Consider the following 18,772-nt stretch of genomic DNA (forward strand, 5'->3'; position numbering starts at 1 on the left):
GGATCAACCCACACCCTGCTGAGGCTCTCCTGCTCTGGTGATGATCTCAGCAATCTTTTAGGCCATTCTGTCCTTCCTTAAATGCATATACATTGAACACGATGCCTTTAAACTTTGACTTTACATTAAGATTTAGAATCCACTGACTGTAAACTTGTAAATTTGTAATATAAATTAGTGGATTAAGAAAAGTAGAGGTAATTGGAAACATTTATTGTGGAAAAACTCTACAAGCCCAGGAGAGGTACACACAAGGCCTAGTAGTTAGCAATAAATGCTCAGCTGAGGTTGGAGACTACAGAGACTGGGTTCAGAGGAGCAGCATCAGTCCACATGACTGCACAGAACCAGGCCTGGGAAGTCTGGATAGAGCCAACCTTAAGGAAGAAGGACAGAAGGATAAGAAGGAAAGAGAGCTCAAGTAATGAACCATGAGCCCCAGATTGGATTAAAGAAGGAAGTAAAGCCAGTAGGGAGTTGAGGGAGGAGATAAGGATGAGCAAGGGGTTGTAGGTCTCAATTAAACTGGACAGTGGGGCATCAAGGAAATGAGTAAACAGAAAGCTAAAATCATGCCAGGGAGTGAAAAGTAGCTTGGGGAAAAGGATATCAAATTGTTCAAGGATGGAACATAATAGTTAATTACCAAAACTGAACTCCATTGTTGAAAACAGCCCATGATTAAAAAAAAAAAAAAAAAAAAAAAAGTCTTAACAAAGCTCTTCTCAAAATTGTAAGATTTTTCAGTAAAATTAAGTAATTTGTCCTGAGAGCCAAGCGGTGGTCGGTACATCATGCAATAAGAAGTCTGCAGGTGGAGTGCAATGAAGAACAAGTGTGTAGCCTAGTGCTCTGACTTCACATGCATGCTGACAAGGAGATGGGATCCCCCACACCAGCACCCAGCAAGCTGAATCTTTGATTTGTGCTGAAAAGTCAGTAAGGCTAATAATGGTTTTCTGAAGCCTGGAGCCCTTCAATTCCTTCACTGATTCTGTAGGTAGGCAGTCTCATGATATTGCTCATCCAATTTCCTGAGCATTTTTTGAGCACACTGTTCACCTTACTGAGATAGAGATAAATGACTAAAAAGCAAGCTGACATCAGGGATGATTTCATACAGTTTCAGGTCTGGCTAGGCTCAGTATCAGCCTCATCTCTGCAGCCTCTGTCCCCTTCCTCACCCTAGCACACTACTGTAACTCCTATCTGGGGACCCCAACACTCATAGGCTTTCTGGGCCTTTCTGTCATGTTGCACACTGTTGATGATCACTCTCCCAGATTCACTCTACTAGGTTTATGTTTAGGACACCACAACACCCCCAGTTTTCCTTATATAGCTCTGGATCTTCCTTCTGTGTCTTCGCTGAATGTCTCTTTTCCCAATAATTCCTTGAAAGCTGGGCTCTTCCAAGATTTCTTTCTCAGGCAATTTGCTCTTCTTAACTTTACATACTCTGGTCAGCTTTATCTATTATCTTGAATTCAACTGACAACTACAAACTGAAAACACCAAATCTGTCCCTAGCACTACTTGCTCTCTTAGTTTCAGATTATGTAACTCCAACCAATTGCTATATACCCATTCCAGTACCACTCCCCCCAATTCTGGATGTCCCATAGAACATCGCAGTTAATGGGCACCAAATTAACCTCCACCCTCTTTGCTCACAAGGATCCTACTCCTGTACATTCTATATTCATGGTTTTCATTATCTACCTTAGTTATTCAAGTTATGAGACCTGGAGTCACCATCAAGGCTTCCACTCCCTGTTAAACATACTTCATAATGCTATCAATTTTATATCATAATTATTTTGAAACTAATCAACTTTTCTTCACTCACATGGCCACTGCCCTCTTTCAGTTATTATCATCCCCTGGAACTCAAACCAACCCAATAGTATGGTAAGTCTTCTGCCTTCACAAACATTCCTGATATTAGCACACTCCTGCATCTAAACCTTTAATGACTCCCCTTGAATTATAATAGAAACACATTACCATAGTCAAGACCTTTCATGTTCTAATCTCAGCCCAAACATAGCTTCATTTAACATAACCCCTCTCAAACTCCATGTTTCAACAACACTATATGACATGTAAATCACTTATAAGCTGGTTCTCCACCTCTGGGTTTCTTTGTGAATAAGATTCTGTATATCCGGAGCACTGTTTTGTCTTCACATGGCTAACTTACAGTTATTATTTACAACTCAGTGTAAGCATCACCTTTTCTAAGTTTTCCCTAAAGGACTTTCACTAAGACTAGGGTAACTTAAGACTAGAGACTAGGGTAGTTGCTCCTTCTCCAGGTTTTCACTAAATTGAAAAAATAGATATATATTTTAACTATTAAGTGTGTATTGAATAGAGAGAGTTTATTTTAGTTTATTTTATTGGTGGTGTTTCTGGGGAATCAGTCCCGGGGCCTTCCATACCCTAGACAAGCACTCTCCTACTAAGCCATATTCCCAGGCCAGGCATCTAAACTTTTAACTGTAATCAAATCAAGACACAATAAGGAAATCAGATTTGAAAAACATGCAACCCCCTATACAATGTGTTTCAAAGTCAAAGGAATTATTTTTGGACTATTAAGACCCCTGGATAATCATGTCAACATAATAGTGCATCATTCATGTGTATGTGTACATGTATGTGTGCCCGCATTCTATAAAAGCTATTTAACATTTTGAAAATTAAAGGTTTTCCCATTTATATACCTTTTAAAATTTTAGACACATTTTATTTTAAGCTTTTAATGGGCTTCAAGTAGCAACAGTTTCTAATTACCTCACCTTAGTCCAACCATTTTCAAATAATGCTTATAAAATCATATGTATGCCATTATTTAGAAAGAATTCTCTTTTTTATAAGTGTAAAAAGTTAAGACAAAAGATGTTTTGATATTTGGATACATTTTGCATCTTTCAAGATCCATGTCCTTTATTGTTGTTGGGCTTTATAATTATAAAAATAGTGTCTTGGCAACAAATGAAATTAAGGGAAAAATTCAAGGATTTATTTTGGATTTGTTACATTGATTTTTTTAAAAAACACAGTGATATGGATACATCTTCTAGAAACTAAGGCATACTCATTTCATCATTCTGTATTTCAAGTCAAGTCTTAATCTTTTGGCAAGAGTACTGAAAGGATAATTTACTTAAAAAGGCACTTTCATCTTCATATTTATATGATTTATACCTTGTTTACAAAATGCATATTTCAAAGGGAATAATAGAATACAGAAGGTTCACAATTTCTCATGTTGTCTTTCACACCCTGATAGATAGCAGAGTGCAGTAGTGCACACCTGTAATCCATCCCAGCAATTCAGGAGACAGAGGCAGGAAAATTGCAAGTTCAAAGCTAGTGTCAGAAACTAAGTGAGACCCTGTCTCTAATAAAAACTAAAAAAGGTCTGGAGATATAGCTCAGTAGTAAAGCACTCCTAGGTTTAATCCCCAGTACCAAAATAAACAAAACCAAAAAAGAATAAGTAAAAATAATTAGAAGGGATGTCAAATCTGACATTTTTATTTAAATATGAGTTTTAAATGAAATTATTGAGTTGAGCCCACAAAACAAGATATCTTGTATTATCCATAAAGTTTCATATGCAGATGAACTATAAACATGAATTCCCTACAAAATGACAAAACTTTCACCTATGTAAAGACTAAGTCTGATGAATTTTTCAAAAAATAATGGCATAATCAAAAACACTATTGGTTTTCACTTGGCAATTAAGAAATCCTATTTCAATTTTCATTTTATTCTCTTGAACAAATATACCAAATTATTTTTTTAAAAAAGCAATTAATGTGCTAATGTAGAATCTTAAAATTAGCTCATTAAAATTAAGTTTTTTTACTGAAATTGATAATTATTTTAAACAAACCAATAGTAAACTAGAGAAAAAGAAGAGAAATTCAAATGAAGTTGTGAATAAAGTAAGTCTCTTTTCACCGGAACTCACCAAATAGTGTATTTTCCATTGTAACTTAAGAACGTTTTAGGATGAGTTAGCCACACTATGAGAAAAAACATTTTCTGTTCTCAATCCAATTCTCATAGAGCAAAATCAGGGAGATATTGTTTCAAATAAAGCACATAGTTGTAGAATCTAAGCTGACTTGTAGAAAAATAAAATCTTATTTATTTATTTTTTTGCAATACTGGGAGATTGAACTCAAGAATTTGCACATGCTAGGCAAGTGTGCTACCACTAAGCTACATCTCCAGCCCTTTTTATTTTTTATTTTAAGACAGAATCTCACTAAGTTTCCAAGGCTGCCCTTGAACTTATGATCTTCCTTCCTCAACCTCTTAGGTAGTTGGGATTATAGGCTAGCACCAACCACACTTAGCCCCTAAAATAAAATCTTATAAGGCCATAACCACTGCATTATAAAGGACAGTCATCTATCAATATCAATAATCACAATCACGTTTTTATGCTAATAAATATATACTTAATTCTATGGTTTCACACTAATAGAGAAAAGGTGATTCAGAATAGCAAATCCAAGTAATTGAAGTATGATTTATTTTATATAAACATATTTAATACTTCACATATAAAATATTATGAAGTACACATGCAATAAATAAATCTTCCTAATTGGTTTTTATTTGGTTAACACTAAAATCATGTAGTTTACATTCTAGTAGTGAACAGTGTTTATGCACAATGAAGAAAGACATATCAAGAATATGACAGATAGTATGGGAAAGGTGTTAAGTACTTTAAACTTCATCCAGATAATGCAAATGACAGAGGTTCCCCACTGAAGTGTAAAGATGTGATGCTATTAAAAGCAGCCTAAAGTATCAGAATTCTTTGATTAAAACATAACTGCCTTCTTTTTGATCCACATAATCCATGAGACCCAAGAAGTTTCCTAAGAAAAGTACTGATTGTGTAGTAGTTTCCTCACGGATGGGCTAGTATCCATCTGTTGACATAATGGATAAATCAGGTTACAATTTACATCATTGACACTGTTTTGCTATTGATGATAAGGTATATTTTTCTTTCTACTACACTGTATTTGATTTTCATGTGTAGTAACATGGTTGTCTAACCCTAAATCAAAAGGCGAATAACAGAAACCTGAAATTCATTCCAAATACACACATGATGTACCTCATAAATTTAATGAACTCATTGGCCTTCAGTGTTACTTGTATGAAAAGAACCCAACATGGAGGCTACAGCACCCTTCCTCTATAGTGAGAACTCCTTGAAGTAAGTGGAATGGGAGTAGGCAGACCACAATGCAGCATATGAACAATAATGTTTAAGAAATTACTGCTAGTGTCAATTCATATTGACAACCAAACTGGTGCAAAGGATTACAGGAAAGAAGTACAATAAAGCAGTATACAATCAACAGCAAATCTATTATCCTTACTCTTCCATGTTTTTATCTTTCTGAGTTGAGTTTTGCTCATGAAAATGATACAATGTTCCCTTCTGGTTCATTCACATAATCAATGCCATATATTTATCTTTCCAATCTACCTTGGGAATGGTGATACTGGGAAGCTAAGCTATGAAAATATAAGAACTGCTAAGGTTACGTTCTTTCAGCACTGGGCATGTAATATATGTCAAGTGCTCTGTGGGAATATTATATTCATGGACGGTTAGAAAGCATTAGAATGTAAACATTTTCAAGTTTAGGCCTAATGAACATAATCAGTCATTGAAAATGTGATATGTTAAAGGTGTATCTCTGAAGCTACCACCCACTGGGTCTAAAATGTTTTTAAACATTTCCATAGTTTAAAATAATTTGCAGACAAATTTACTGTAACCCCAGAAAAAAAAAATCCTACCAAGGTTAATTCTTTTTGATGAGAATCAATCAAAAGGTAAACCGTTTCACCTGTATTTTCAGCTATGTAAATATTAACCAGCAGTACCATATAAAAGTACCAAGTATTACTCCTGATTTTAAACCACTATATAAAATTGGGGGAAAAAATGAAAAAGCCTTCAAAAAATGCAACTGAAATGGGAAAAATAAGATTATGAAGAGCTTCCATAAATAAGATATAATCAGACCATTTATATTAGAATTAAGATTCATACATTAATTAATAAATGACAAAGGTTTCAAATAATTCATTTTATTATACCCCATCAACTTATACCTCTAAAAGAAAAAAAATGAACTAGTCTTTATAGGAATCACCATTATTTACATTTTACTAAGTTTTCATGGTATGCCAAATAACTTCAAAATGCAAGGCAATACCTTCTTGAGGTACATCACAGTTTAAAATAACCCTCAAATTACATATTTTAGAACATTTTATTTGAAATCTGTAAAAACACACAAGACCTCAAGATTAGCTTGACAATGTTGATAGTATACTTTGCATTCAGTAGTAAAACTGAAACTGGTAAAAGTATATTTCAGCATATTATTCTCAAAGGCACTGGCCAACATCTTTCATACCCAGTCCTTTTTAACTGAAACTTAGAAGATGTTGCATACTTTTCACAATGTTAAGATACTAAAAGTATCTTAAAACTTAAAAGTATCTTAAAAGCAAGTTTAAAACATCCAAATAACTAAACCCACAGAATGAAAGTATTAAACTACATCAGCAACACCAACCAACTTAACAATAGAGAATTAATATTAAGGAGTTTGAATATACAAAGTTGGGAAGTATATCTTAATATTTCAATTTGTTAAGATTGTTTTCTATTTTTATGGCTTTGAAAAGTGGCAAGTCTATATGAGTTATGACCTATATTTTATTTGTAATTTTAAGAAATATATGCATTTATTAGGGCAGTCATAATAACTGATGACTAGTTCCAGTGGCAAAATCTCGGCAGGAAACAGATTTAGCAATTTAAATGTTTTATAAGTTTTTGTAATTGAGGAAACTTTTCATAATCTGACATTTGTTAAAACCACTTATTAGAAATTATGCAGCACAGTAGCTGTGGAAATATGAGCTAGCTTCACAATTATAAAGTCAGCCTATGTAGCCCTCTCCTATTGTACATAGTGGCATAAACCCCACGGCGGCCTATCAGCTAACTGACAGGCAGGGGGCTGCTCTATTCAAAGTGAGAGATACAAGCTGCAGGGCAAAAACCTGGCAGCTCCCATCTGACCCCACAATCCCCTACTGGTGACAGCTCCAAGCTCCATGGCAAATTAGGCCTTCTCATATTACAATTGGAGAAGACAGATTCCATTAGCAGTATCTGAAATTGAGTGGAGAGCTGCACTGTTATCAGACTTGACTCATAAGCACTGCTATTAATCAGAGCTATGATAGCATTTATATATTTCAAGCTATCTGCTGCCGCTGTGATATTCTGCTACAAAGGGTTGATGGGACTTAGGAAAGTGAACAATAGAGCTTTCTGGGAAAAGCAGAGTAAATCAAGAAAGTCTATGACTTCCGCACATTCTGAAGGGATTGCGGTTTACATAAATTTTCTCCCAATTGGAGATTGAGCTCTTCCTCATCTTACACATGGGATTTAGTTGTCACTCAATGGTAACAGCTGTGAAAAGGTGAAGCGGCCCACCGCTCAGAATATTGCCTTCGCTTTTAAAGCAATTAACCCATGAACAGGAGGCTACCTGGTGATATCAAAGGGATTAGGCCAGGCAGTGCATTATTAACATTTCCTTGAACTAATTCTAACTCTGACTAGCTGTCAGAAAAGACTCTACAGTCTTAAAAGAGTTTTCGCCCTGCTTTTTTCCCTTCAAAATGAAGCGCTGCTATTTGAGTCTAATATGTCCCTCTACTTATAAAAAAATGCAAATGAATCAAGCTCTTAATATGCTTAACTAGTCTGAGTCAATGCAATTTTAATACAAGTACGAGAGAAATATATGATCAATTAACCAGGGATCAAGACAGATATTCTCCTGAATGGAAATTAATGCTCCAGTACTTTCCATTCTTCTTCAACTACAAAAACTTGGTGACTATTTGTTACTTATGCGTAGTTACTTCAGAAATTAGAAAGAGCTTCACATTATTCTCTATGGCAATAATCTAAAGTACTCTTTGAGCTGGAAAATCCAAATGTCCCTTAAGCAGGAGATTCTCATTCTCTAAGGTATGGCATTTTAATTTTCTATTCTTTATTGAATGGAATCTTAACGGAAGCTATAAGAATAGCAGATGGTGCTCAGAATCAAGTACTCGCTTTCCAAAATTATAATCAAATTAATTTTTAGCAACACAATGTTTAGGAATACATAATTTATAAAAATGACAAAATCCCGTGCATAAAATATGGGCACTAAATAATCTGCCAGAACATATTTAAGTACTACTGAAATTGAACGGAAGTTCTTTGTATTAAATAGAAATAGTTTCAATATACCTTTAATTATTGTTAATATTCATATATTCTAAGAAGCCTGCTTGACATTAAGAAATCTGATTTCTAAATATACTATGTTAACGATATTAGGGTTTTTATGCAAATTTTCTAAGACACTGCCTTCTAGAAAACTGCCTATTTAATGGTTAGTAACTTTTTGTTTTACTTTCTTTAAAATAAGTATTGAATTTTAATTATAAAAACTAAAAGAGTTTTACTTTCAATTCACATGAGTGTTCAAGAAACACTGATGAATGGATTTTTCTATAGTTCCCATTGGTCATTAATAGTTTGAAAAAGAAATGCTGACTCTCAAGGCTGTTGGGAATATATGCCCTGTCCTGTAACTAACAAAATAAATGATATAAGATATGTTTTCATTTGAAACCATGAGCAAGTTAAATCTTCCCTGCAATAAAGCATTTGTATACAATGCTAGAAATGCACTTTCTTCTATTTTAATGATCAGCACATATTAAATGTAAGCGTGTAGATGTTTGATGAGAGTAATTTTATTACTCCTCCTTATTTTACTATATTGGACCTAATTTGATGTTTGCTAGAAAATAACTTTGAAATTCAAGTATTAAGTTAAATGATGTTCATATTTGTGATTTATATTACTTATAACTTCTTGTTTTATATTAATGGGGTTTGGGAATTGCAAATAGAAAATAAGACATTTTAAACATCAGATAATCAAACTTAAAAGTCGTTTACTTCAAAGGTCTTAAAAGGGAAAATCTCAGTTCCTTAAGTCACTAACTTTATTACATAACCTTAAAAACATAGATATGTACACAAATTAAATAAGAATTATTTCATACAAATGAAATGTATTAGATTAAACTCCTAACATAATGCATGCCTTAAAATGCCCCTGAAAGGGACAATACATAAATCAGAAACTGCCACAATCTTAACTATTTTTAATTGAATAAATGACAGTGACACATACAGCTTTCAGTGTGCTGTTTTACTCATACACTTTCTACACTAGAGCAAAGCAAGTATAAATGAGTTCTTGCCAACCATTAGGAAAGATTGACAAAAAATGCAGTGTTAATGACATCTTACGGCTTTTAAAAGCAAGAGAAAGATGCAAGAAAAGCAAAAATTACATAGTAATGGGAAACATCGAATAAATTGTTCTTTCAATCTAAGTCATGTTTACTGAAAAAAAGGGAGCCTTTTACATCAACACATTTAAACAGAAATTTGCTTTTGAAATACAATCTTTGTTTAAAAGGTACAGAAGGTCTTTATGTCCACCCCAAGAGCTAAATATAGTGAATGCTATGTGAACAATTACCTGAAAAAAACCTAAACCTGTTAAAAGAATTAATTTACTGCACACCAGTCAGCACTAATCCCACATGTACAGTAATGTTCTCTTAAGTGATGGGAGGGGGAAGAAAGAATAAAACTGTTTCCTGGATCAAAACCCTTCAATATTCAACAACAAAATGGAATGATGATTTAGTCTGTAAATGAATAAAGTAGTGAAATGTCTCCTAAACAAATTCTGATAAAGGAGTCAACCTGTAAAGGAATACATTTACTGTATGCTAGGACTGGAAAAAAGCCATCACTGTAATGGCTGTACAAAAACTGTGTCCTGCTGTTGGGTTTATATTCACAGAAGAAAGGTTTTAGAGGTTAAGTTCAGGTCATACAACAAATGAAATTGTAACAAGCCAGCTGACATTGTATAATGTCTTCTTCCACTCAATCAATAGGCTACTGTTAGTCCTATTTCCATAGAGATGGCTTCTCCTTTCTGAAGGGTGTCTATTGTTTGACAAAACAGATTTGCCACTTGAACTAGGTTGTTCCCAAAGGACATGTACCTTGTCAGTTATTTGTATTCAAAATAATGAAGTATTTTCATATTAAAATGTATGTGAGAGATAATATTGTTAGATCCCTTTTCGGAAAGATAGTTAACTTTTCCAAAGTACTACCTTACTAAAACCACTCAAATGCCTGGTTTAGTAATATTAAAGTTGTGATTTCAAACACACATTAGCAAGTATAAAAATTTATCATTAATTCTGCATATTAAAAGAAAAGGGTCACAGGCTAGTGTGCTTATCTAAAAGCCATATAATGAAGCATAAGCATTAATAAAAGCCATTTTTAAATGTGGACAACTCAAAGGAAAATTATAGTCCAAAGGTATGCAGTATTTGCAAAGGTTTTTATGTATGATTTTTATAGTATTCTCATGTGGAATGCCATAAACAATATGTTGACAAACAGAAAATTTTTGGAGATAAATCACTTTACTTGCCTAAGAGCATTATATAGCTGTATAACATTTAAATAGATGTATGTTACATAAAAGATCCTCTAAAACAAAGATGAACTCTTAAAATAAAAACTAGTTTTCTTTAAATGTCTGTCTTAAAATATCTTTATGAAAATTAATAACTCATACATTTGATATACAACAGATGAATCCCAATTTATACCTACATATTTTTTTAAAAAAGATGATCAGCTTTTCTTTCTATGGAAATACTGACAGATTCTGAATTGCAAAAGACTCAGAAGAAATAATTCTAATAAAATTTATTCTGGTAATTTAGAAAAATAAAGTATTCAAAACACTAATGAATCAGAGATATTATTTTTAAAATTTCAAACTTAAATATTTGGCTATCACTGAAAAAAATGTAACACTAAATAGAAACAAATTAAATAATAAGCATTTAATAAATCATCAATAATTAAAATATTTAAATCTAAAAGCTTTCTACAAATAGATTTAAAAGTAAACATTGAGAGTCATAACTGTTAACTTTTACCTTTCTATAAATAACCAAAAAAGAATTTAGAAAGAATTTAGCTAAAGGGCAGTGTTATGACCATTATATTATAAAATATCAGTCTCCAAAAATTATATTTGAAATTATGTCTACTCAAATTATACTGTGTTTACATACAAAATGATTTGATTTTATTTTTAAAAACTAGAAAAGTTTTTGAAGAAGTGCTTTAATTTGTTTTTTCACATTTTAGGAAGTATAATTTATATTTTTGCTATTATCCTCTTGGGTATAGATTAGACTAAATTAGGAGTAAAGAAGACAGAAACATCAAAGACAAATAAGTTAACCAATATCCTAAACTAATTACAACTTTTTTAAAGCAAGAGTAGCTTACAAACTAAGAAAGCTTTCCATCAGTAACTAAGTGTGGTCTAGTTTGCCTACCTTCCCTGCAGCTATATTGGAACAAAGTGAACTTAACTAAAACCACATCCCAAACATAATTTTCTTAGTTAACAACCTCATTTCAAAAGTATACATGTTCATATTTAGAATATAATATATCTAGATTAGATCTGGTGTGAAAGGCAGCTGCCCATCAGCAATGCTGTGAGTAATTAAATGGTATTTACCATTTATCAAAAGATGAACTTCATATTGTTGAATTAAACTGGCCTATCTGCATCTTCACAAAATGACAAACCTCATTAGTTCTGCCTAACCAGAGAACTGTGATAATGAACCAGTGACACCTTCACCCCATTGTATGAAGCAGAACCAGCCATGTAATCATGTGAGGGGCCAAATGCATATGAAATTACTGTAAATGATGAAAGTGAAGTCACGTGAGTCAGAGAAACCACTCAAGCAACAAAAGATTTTTTAAATGTATGTAGTTGGCCATAAAAAATCCACATCTCCAATTACTAAAACTTAATTTTAACTAATCAACTTTACCTGAAAACGGTGAAAAAAAGTAATGATGCAGCTACTGCTCCAAATAAGCCACAGAGAAGATTGACTCGGTAGGCAACTGAACCAAAAGGAAAGAGTGTAATTGCTAGTTTAGCCACCAGTGTGAACAAAGGATAGCCAGGAGGATGGGCAACCTACGGAAAAATAGCAACAGTTAGAAGACTTTCATCTACGAAAAGAGTCACACCGACTTTAATTGAAAAGTATAGCCCTTTCTCAGGCAAGTAGAAAGATTAAGTGCCAATGACTAAATGTTTAAATAGTGGTTTCCTATTGTAATCCTCTTGTGCCAATACAAATAAATATTTTCTTTAGTGGATTTGGCAGTGTCTATCACATGGTGTGTCACCTGGAGAAAGGGTGACATATTTCATTGTCAGTTCTCAAGCAGTTTGTTCTCTAAGTTCACAGTACATTAGGGTCATTTAAAAGGCTCTTGAAAAAAAGCAGGTTCTGAAATATCGTATTGGTTAGAAAGTTGAAAGACCACACTGCTATGGGATTACCACCATGCTGACAGTCGTAAGGTCTTGCCTAAAGGGATCATGCACCATAATAAAGTTTATTAAATAATAAACTTATTAAAACTGTTAACCCGATTTATTTTATTCTCCACAGCTTATACAAAATTTGGGGTGATAATAAGCCAGCCACTGTATATATAGTAAAGGCTTTGCTTTATAATTTAGTTTAATTGGATTTAAAACTTAAAGTAAATTGTCACGTACTGTACTTATAAGTTACTAAAAACTAGGGTTTGAAAATAAATTAATCTACTTTACTCCATGCTTAATTAAACTTTCTTAATTCCTAAAACTGTTAATGAGAGCATTGATTAAACAATAAAACTAATACTTACTCCAAGCTCATGTGCGGCTGTGATCAGTTCCCCTGTGAAAAAATAATGTAAAACCAATAATTACTATTAGAGAATGACACTCCTCCAAAGTTTTCAAAATCCAAATGCTTGCATTGGGGTTTTGCATTAATTTGACTGGATAAAACTGTAAATCTGTAGAGATTTAACAGCATGAAATAGTCAAAGAATATTTTCTCTGTTAGGTCTTATTGAACAAACTATGTTTGATAGTTTTCAATAACTGGTCAGTGGAAATACAGGTGAATTTCCATTAAAAAAATGTTTATTTTCCCTCTTGAAAGTCATATTTACTTGAAAATACACAAATACTTTTAGAGAGCATTAGTATAATGTGCTGTTTCGTCTCTCAAGAATTTAGCACAATAGTCTACAAAGATACAATTTATGTCAAATGTGCAAAGGTCTGAAGTCTGATAATTTATAAAATGTGCCATATAACCTTAATACTGACATTTGCATACATTTAGATATTTTAAAACAATTTCCACCTAGGTTCTTTTGATAGGTTCTGCTATAATACATTTTTTTCCAATCAGTAAATTATTATATGCTTTATAGTTCCTCACTGTTAGCATTATTTCTAGAATTATGATGCAGTAATTCAGTGCTTATTTGTTATTAAATATCCAGAGCATAAGGACTATTTCTGACTCATCTCTATACACTGTAGTATATATTAATGTAAGAAATCGGTCAATATTGATGATCTGTGATTAGTATTACATGATAGGAAAAGTACTAATGTCTGTTTTTTTTTTGTACTTCAGTAGGTACCAATACTCTGCTTTTAATTTCTACTGCCCCAGGTACAATTAGACTTTACTGTCTCTGGCCTGGACTTCAGCAAGACTTGACCAACCCACTTTATCTGCATACTGAAATTGCTTAGTATGGCTTACTATACTTATTAAGACAAATAACCTGGATTATATCTCCAGTATAAAATTTCTCAATGACTAGTCTCTACTTACTGAATTAAGTTCAGATTCCTCAGCAAGACATTCAACTCTAGGTTGCAAGGTCCCTTTGCCAGGCTTATCCATCAATCCAGGCTCATCTCAGTGAAATCTGAATACCCAGTGTTCCTCTGGAGTGGTCTTCTTTGGCACCTCTTAGCACTCATTTTCTCACCATGGAATATTTCCCCAGCATTCTCTCCTAAATCCTTCAAGGCCTAGTTCAATTGCCACCTCCTCAGTGACACCTTTCCTTACACAACCCTCTCCAGCCTCCCCCATTAGAAATAATCACTTCTTTCTCCTTACAGAGCTTGCTTGAGTCTGTTTAGCACTTTAGATTGCCTTATATTCTGGCTAGTTATTTTCATTTCTCTCTCCCACTAAGTTTAAAAACATTATCTTAGCCATTTCATGATCCTGCCAAGACATCCCCATCTCCTCCTCCTCTGGCCACACAATCTAACTCAAGCCCTGAACATAGAACTTGATCAAAAGACATACCACATTGTCATACTTGCTACTCAAGACACCTACCTCATTCTTGGGTAAATGACTGCAAAATAGAAGTCCTTTAAGGGTTCCAAAGACACCTACTGCCCACTTAAGTCAATTACCTGAGGACTTTTTTGTTTTGTTTTGTTTTGCACTGGGGGTTGATCCCAGGGATGCATTACCACTGACCTAATCTCTACTTTAGGACATTAAAAAAAATCTCTGGAGATACTCATGAGTAGAAATCAAGGTACTTTTTGAATCCCAAATATTTCTTTTTAAATAAATTATTTATGGTCTAAAAATATTCAGGATAATTTTTCCTTTTGTAACTACTCTCAAGTATAGTTTTCTCCTTAACAGGTTAGCTCTTACGTCTGCTGTTCCAAACTCTTTTGATCAGTTTTTTTTTCTTGTTGTTCTTATATCTGTATGACAAAGTATGAGTTCAAAATTTTGCAATCATTATTCATTTTCTTCCATTTATTTTTTTGTACTGGGGATTCAATCCACAGGGCATTTTACCACTGAGCTACATCCCCAGTCCTTTTATTTATTTATTTTTTAGACTTTTAGATTAGGACTAAGTTGCCAAGGGTACCTTCAAACTTGTGATCCTCCTAATCCTGCTTCAGGAGGATATGCCACAGAACCCAGCTGTCCTGACCCTTTAAGCTGGTGTTTCTTCAAAGTTAAGTCCTACTTACATTGGAACTACATGATCATTGTTTGATGGAAGATTTCTTGATCTTACTCAAAAACTTGGGTCCCTTTGGGACCAAACTTAATCAAAAGATATACCACATTGTCATACTTGCTACTCAAGACACCTTTGGAACCCAAGTTTTCCAGGCAACTATGGGACCCATAGTTTTGTTATCTAGGAAGCAAACTGGTGCAAGCTCAGAGTTGTCTACAGATGCTTAATGTTTATAAAACCCAGTTCCCTTCACATTTCTTTTTTCCTCATATTTCTTAAATGTTAATTATACTGTTATAATTTAACAAAGCCACACAATGCCATGGGTTTTTGCAGTATAACTTAAGACTTATTGGGAAGAAGAATACATGCATTATTTTGTTTGAGATGTGTTCTGTTTATTGATAAGAAAATTATTTCATAAATATTCAAGTAGAACAGTACACTCAACACACAAACAAAATGATCAAAGATATGATTAAACAAAGTTTCCATACTGGTATATAGATGAAAAACAGTTTACTTATTCCCCAAAATAAACATAAAACTATTAGAAGCAACCACTATTGAGTATCAAATTAAGCAAATGAGAACACCTAAAAAAGTTTTGGGAATATATACCTTTATTCTTTTGAGGAAAAATACTTCATTAATAAAAACAAGATCGCAGCCATAGGTTTTTTTTCTTTTTCAGTACTGAAGATTGAATCTAGAGCCTTGTGCAGAGTAGGCAAGCACTCTATCACTAAGCTACATCTCCAGCTCTTATTTATGATTTAAAAATTTTGAGAGAGGATCTCAATAAGTTGCCAGGATGGCCCTGAACTTGTGATCATCCTCCTCAGCTTCCAGAGTAGCTGGGATTACAGGTATGAGTAAACAACCATAGATTTTAAACAGACTTTAAATATTATTACATCTGTGATGGTGGATGTAACAAAGTATCTCATAAAATTCTTTGACAGAGTATAGGTTACCAGTGCCTGTTCTAAAGGCCATCTACTTGGGTTCTTTCCCTGACAGCACTGACTCACTGTGACTTTGGACATAGCTTAGCCTTAGTTTTCTCATCTACAAGAGGAAGGTAATAATAGTACCTACCTCAGAGTACCTGGAAGGGCTAAAACATCAGTCCATAAAAAGCATTTGGTACAGTGACTGGCATAGTTAGCGCTCACTAAATGTTCTTATTCATCCCATCCCATACTAAGGCTCAGACAACCATAAGTAGCTGTTTTAAAAACAGGTAATAAAACTATCTAATCTTTGAATAGTGCACTCCAATGTTAAAACTCACATCCACAAAGCTACTCCCACTATTTAATATAAATCTTGGAAACCTCCATTCCCTCGTACACTAATGAACTACTGAATAGGACCTGAAAGAAATTGGAAAGGTAATGAATAGAAAAACAGAATGTTGGGGAACTTCAATGTGGTAGACAGCCTTGAAGACAGCTCCCAATAATCCCCAACTCCTGGAATTCCCACTTGTGTAATCCTCTCCCCCTTGAATGTGGGCTGAGTCCCTGGAATAAAACAGGGCAATGGCATAACACTTCCAGGATTAGGTTACAAAATGACAGGTGTCAGACGGAGGTGCCCTATCTCTTTCTTTTGACATGTCAGCTATTTTATAGAGAGAACTGAATAGCTTGGAACTAGGTTGAGTTTAGAAGCAGATTTTCCTCAAATGGAGCCTCCAGTGGACTGTGGCCCCAGACCACACCATGGCTGCAACCTTGTCCTACATAGTGCACCTGGCTAAACTGCACCCATCTTCTGAATCTACCCCAATCGGGAGATAATAAACGTCTGCTGCTTCTAGCCACTAAATTAGGGGTAATATGTCATCCATTTCTTGAGGATAGAGATTTACTGCCTAAAGTTACAGCACTGTTCTGAGTCAATTACTGCCAGTTATAAGGCATTACTTGGATGATCCACTTAATTTGGTAGTAAAACAGAAACAAAACCGAGACTTTGTTTCTAGTCTCAAATACAGAACAAGAATGAATGTGATAGAAAAGGCCCAGGAGTCGTGCTTTTCCTTTTATTAGAAGCTGCTTAAAGCCACATCTGATCCCACTTTTTTAAAGGGTTCTCCAAATATTCTGGACGATTCTTTGTCAATACTCTGGTTTCAACTAAAATATCACCTCCTCAGAAGACTCTCCTGACGAGCTATTCTGAGACTCACTCTCAATCACGTTTCCCTCTTACTGTCTCCAGGATTTGTAACTTGTCTCTAAGCACGCTAGAATGCTCTCAGGGAATCTATTCGCCCTTACTGTTATTTCCTTTTGTCTGAAACACGAGGGCTCGTTAAGTAACATAAGTGGACTAAAGGGGAATGGTGAGTAAAGTCAGGGTCGGAAAAAACGACCTGGGGAAGTGGGAAGGTCGGTGAACCCCGTCTCGAGAAACCCACAGGAGCCCTTTCTCTAAAGCCCAGGAACTAACGAAACCAGAGTCGCTGGCATGGAAGAACTGGTTCCGAAGCATGAACCCCGCGCTGCAAACCAGTGGGTGCATGGGAGGCCCGAGCCCACTGGACTGAACCAGGAGCGGCGGCCGCTATTCTTCCCGCAGTGGGACCAGGGGAGAGGGCGGGAGGGGCGGCCTGAGAGTACTTTACCCGAGTCTCCCCCCGGCACCGAGGCGGGCAGCGTGAGGGTGAACACTGAGGCTACAGCGGCGAACACCGTGACGCCGCCGCCGAGGCCCCCGGAGCGCCGCAGCCCTGCTCCGGCTGCCCGCCCCCCACCCCTGCCGTCGCCATGGAGACCCATGGATTCGGATGGACACAGGACGCGGCTGGCCCACAGACTCCGCGCGGAGCCCACAGTCCCCGCGGAGTCCACAGTCCCCGCGGAGAGGCGAGCGCAGCCCGCGCTGCAGCTTCCGGGTCGAGCCTCAGCGGCCGGGCGCACCTTTCCCGCCCGGTGGGGGCGGAAAACCGGCCAGGCATGCGAGAGCCAGGTCTGGGAACTTTCTAGTCACCATCACGAGTGGGCACGTGCATCCTTATCTTGTGCTCTAAAGTGACCAATTACGGTGGGGAGCATCTCTGAGGAAAGCGAGCTTGTACCGTTCCTGTGGCAATTGCCCCCCCCCCGCCGCCATACTGACTTGGTCGGTTCTGACAGAGACAGAAGCGGAGTTGAAAACCGCAAGCGGGGAAGGGCTGCTTCTGCCACCTGTGGTGTGGGGTGGAACTGCACGAGAGGAGCTAGCCAGGAGCCGATGGAGACCCTCAGTACCACCACCTTGAAGGAATGAGTCCAGCCAACACCATATGGGGGAGCTAGGAAGTGGAGCCTTCCCCATTTTAGACCTGAAATGACTATAAGCCCTGTCAAGAACTTGATTGCAGCCCGTGAAAGTCCCTGAAGCTGATGACCCAACTAAGCCAGACTGCTGTCCCAGAGACAGAATAGATGTTGTGAGTTTTTTGGTTTTTTTTTTTTTTTTTTTTTTTTTTTTTTTGTGTGTGTGTGTGTGTATTTAGTTGTAGTTGGATATTTTATTTATTTTTATGTGGTGCTGAGGATCGAACCCAGCGCCTAGCGAGCGCTCTACCACTGAGCCACAACCCCAGCC

The 18,772-nt window shown here is 35.7% G+C and overlaps 1 protein-coding gene across 1 annotated transcript in view; it reads right to left on the reverse strand.

The window, feature by feature from the left end:
- Positions 1-18,063, reverse strand: part of Tmem260 (transmembrane protein 260) — a 64,643-nt gene extending 46,580 nt beyond the window's left edge. Inside the window, exons 1-3 of the mRNA XM_026384132.2 lie at positions 17,808-18,063; positions 12,998-13,029; positions 12,121-12,272 (exon numbers count right to left, since the gene is read on the reverse strand). Coding sequence (XP_026239917.1) covers positions 12,121-12,272; positions 12,998-13,029; positions 17,808-17,961 — 338 coding nt within the window. The 5' untranslated portion in view covers positions 17,962-18,063. The remainder of the gene's footprint in view (positions 1-12,120; positions 12,273-12,997; positions 13,030-17,807) is intronic.
- Between the last annotated feature and the right edge of the window lie 709 nt (positions 18,064-18,772).

This window comes from Urocitellus parryii, chromosome 6 (assembly GCF_045843805.1).
Source record: "Urocitellus parryii isolate mUroPar1 chromosome 6, mUroPar1.hap1, whole genome shotgun sequence".
NCBI classification, from domain to species: domain Eukaryota; kingdom Metazoa; phylum Chordata; class Mammalia; order Rodentia; family Sciuridae; genus Urocitellus; species Urocitellus parryii.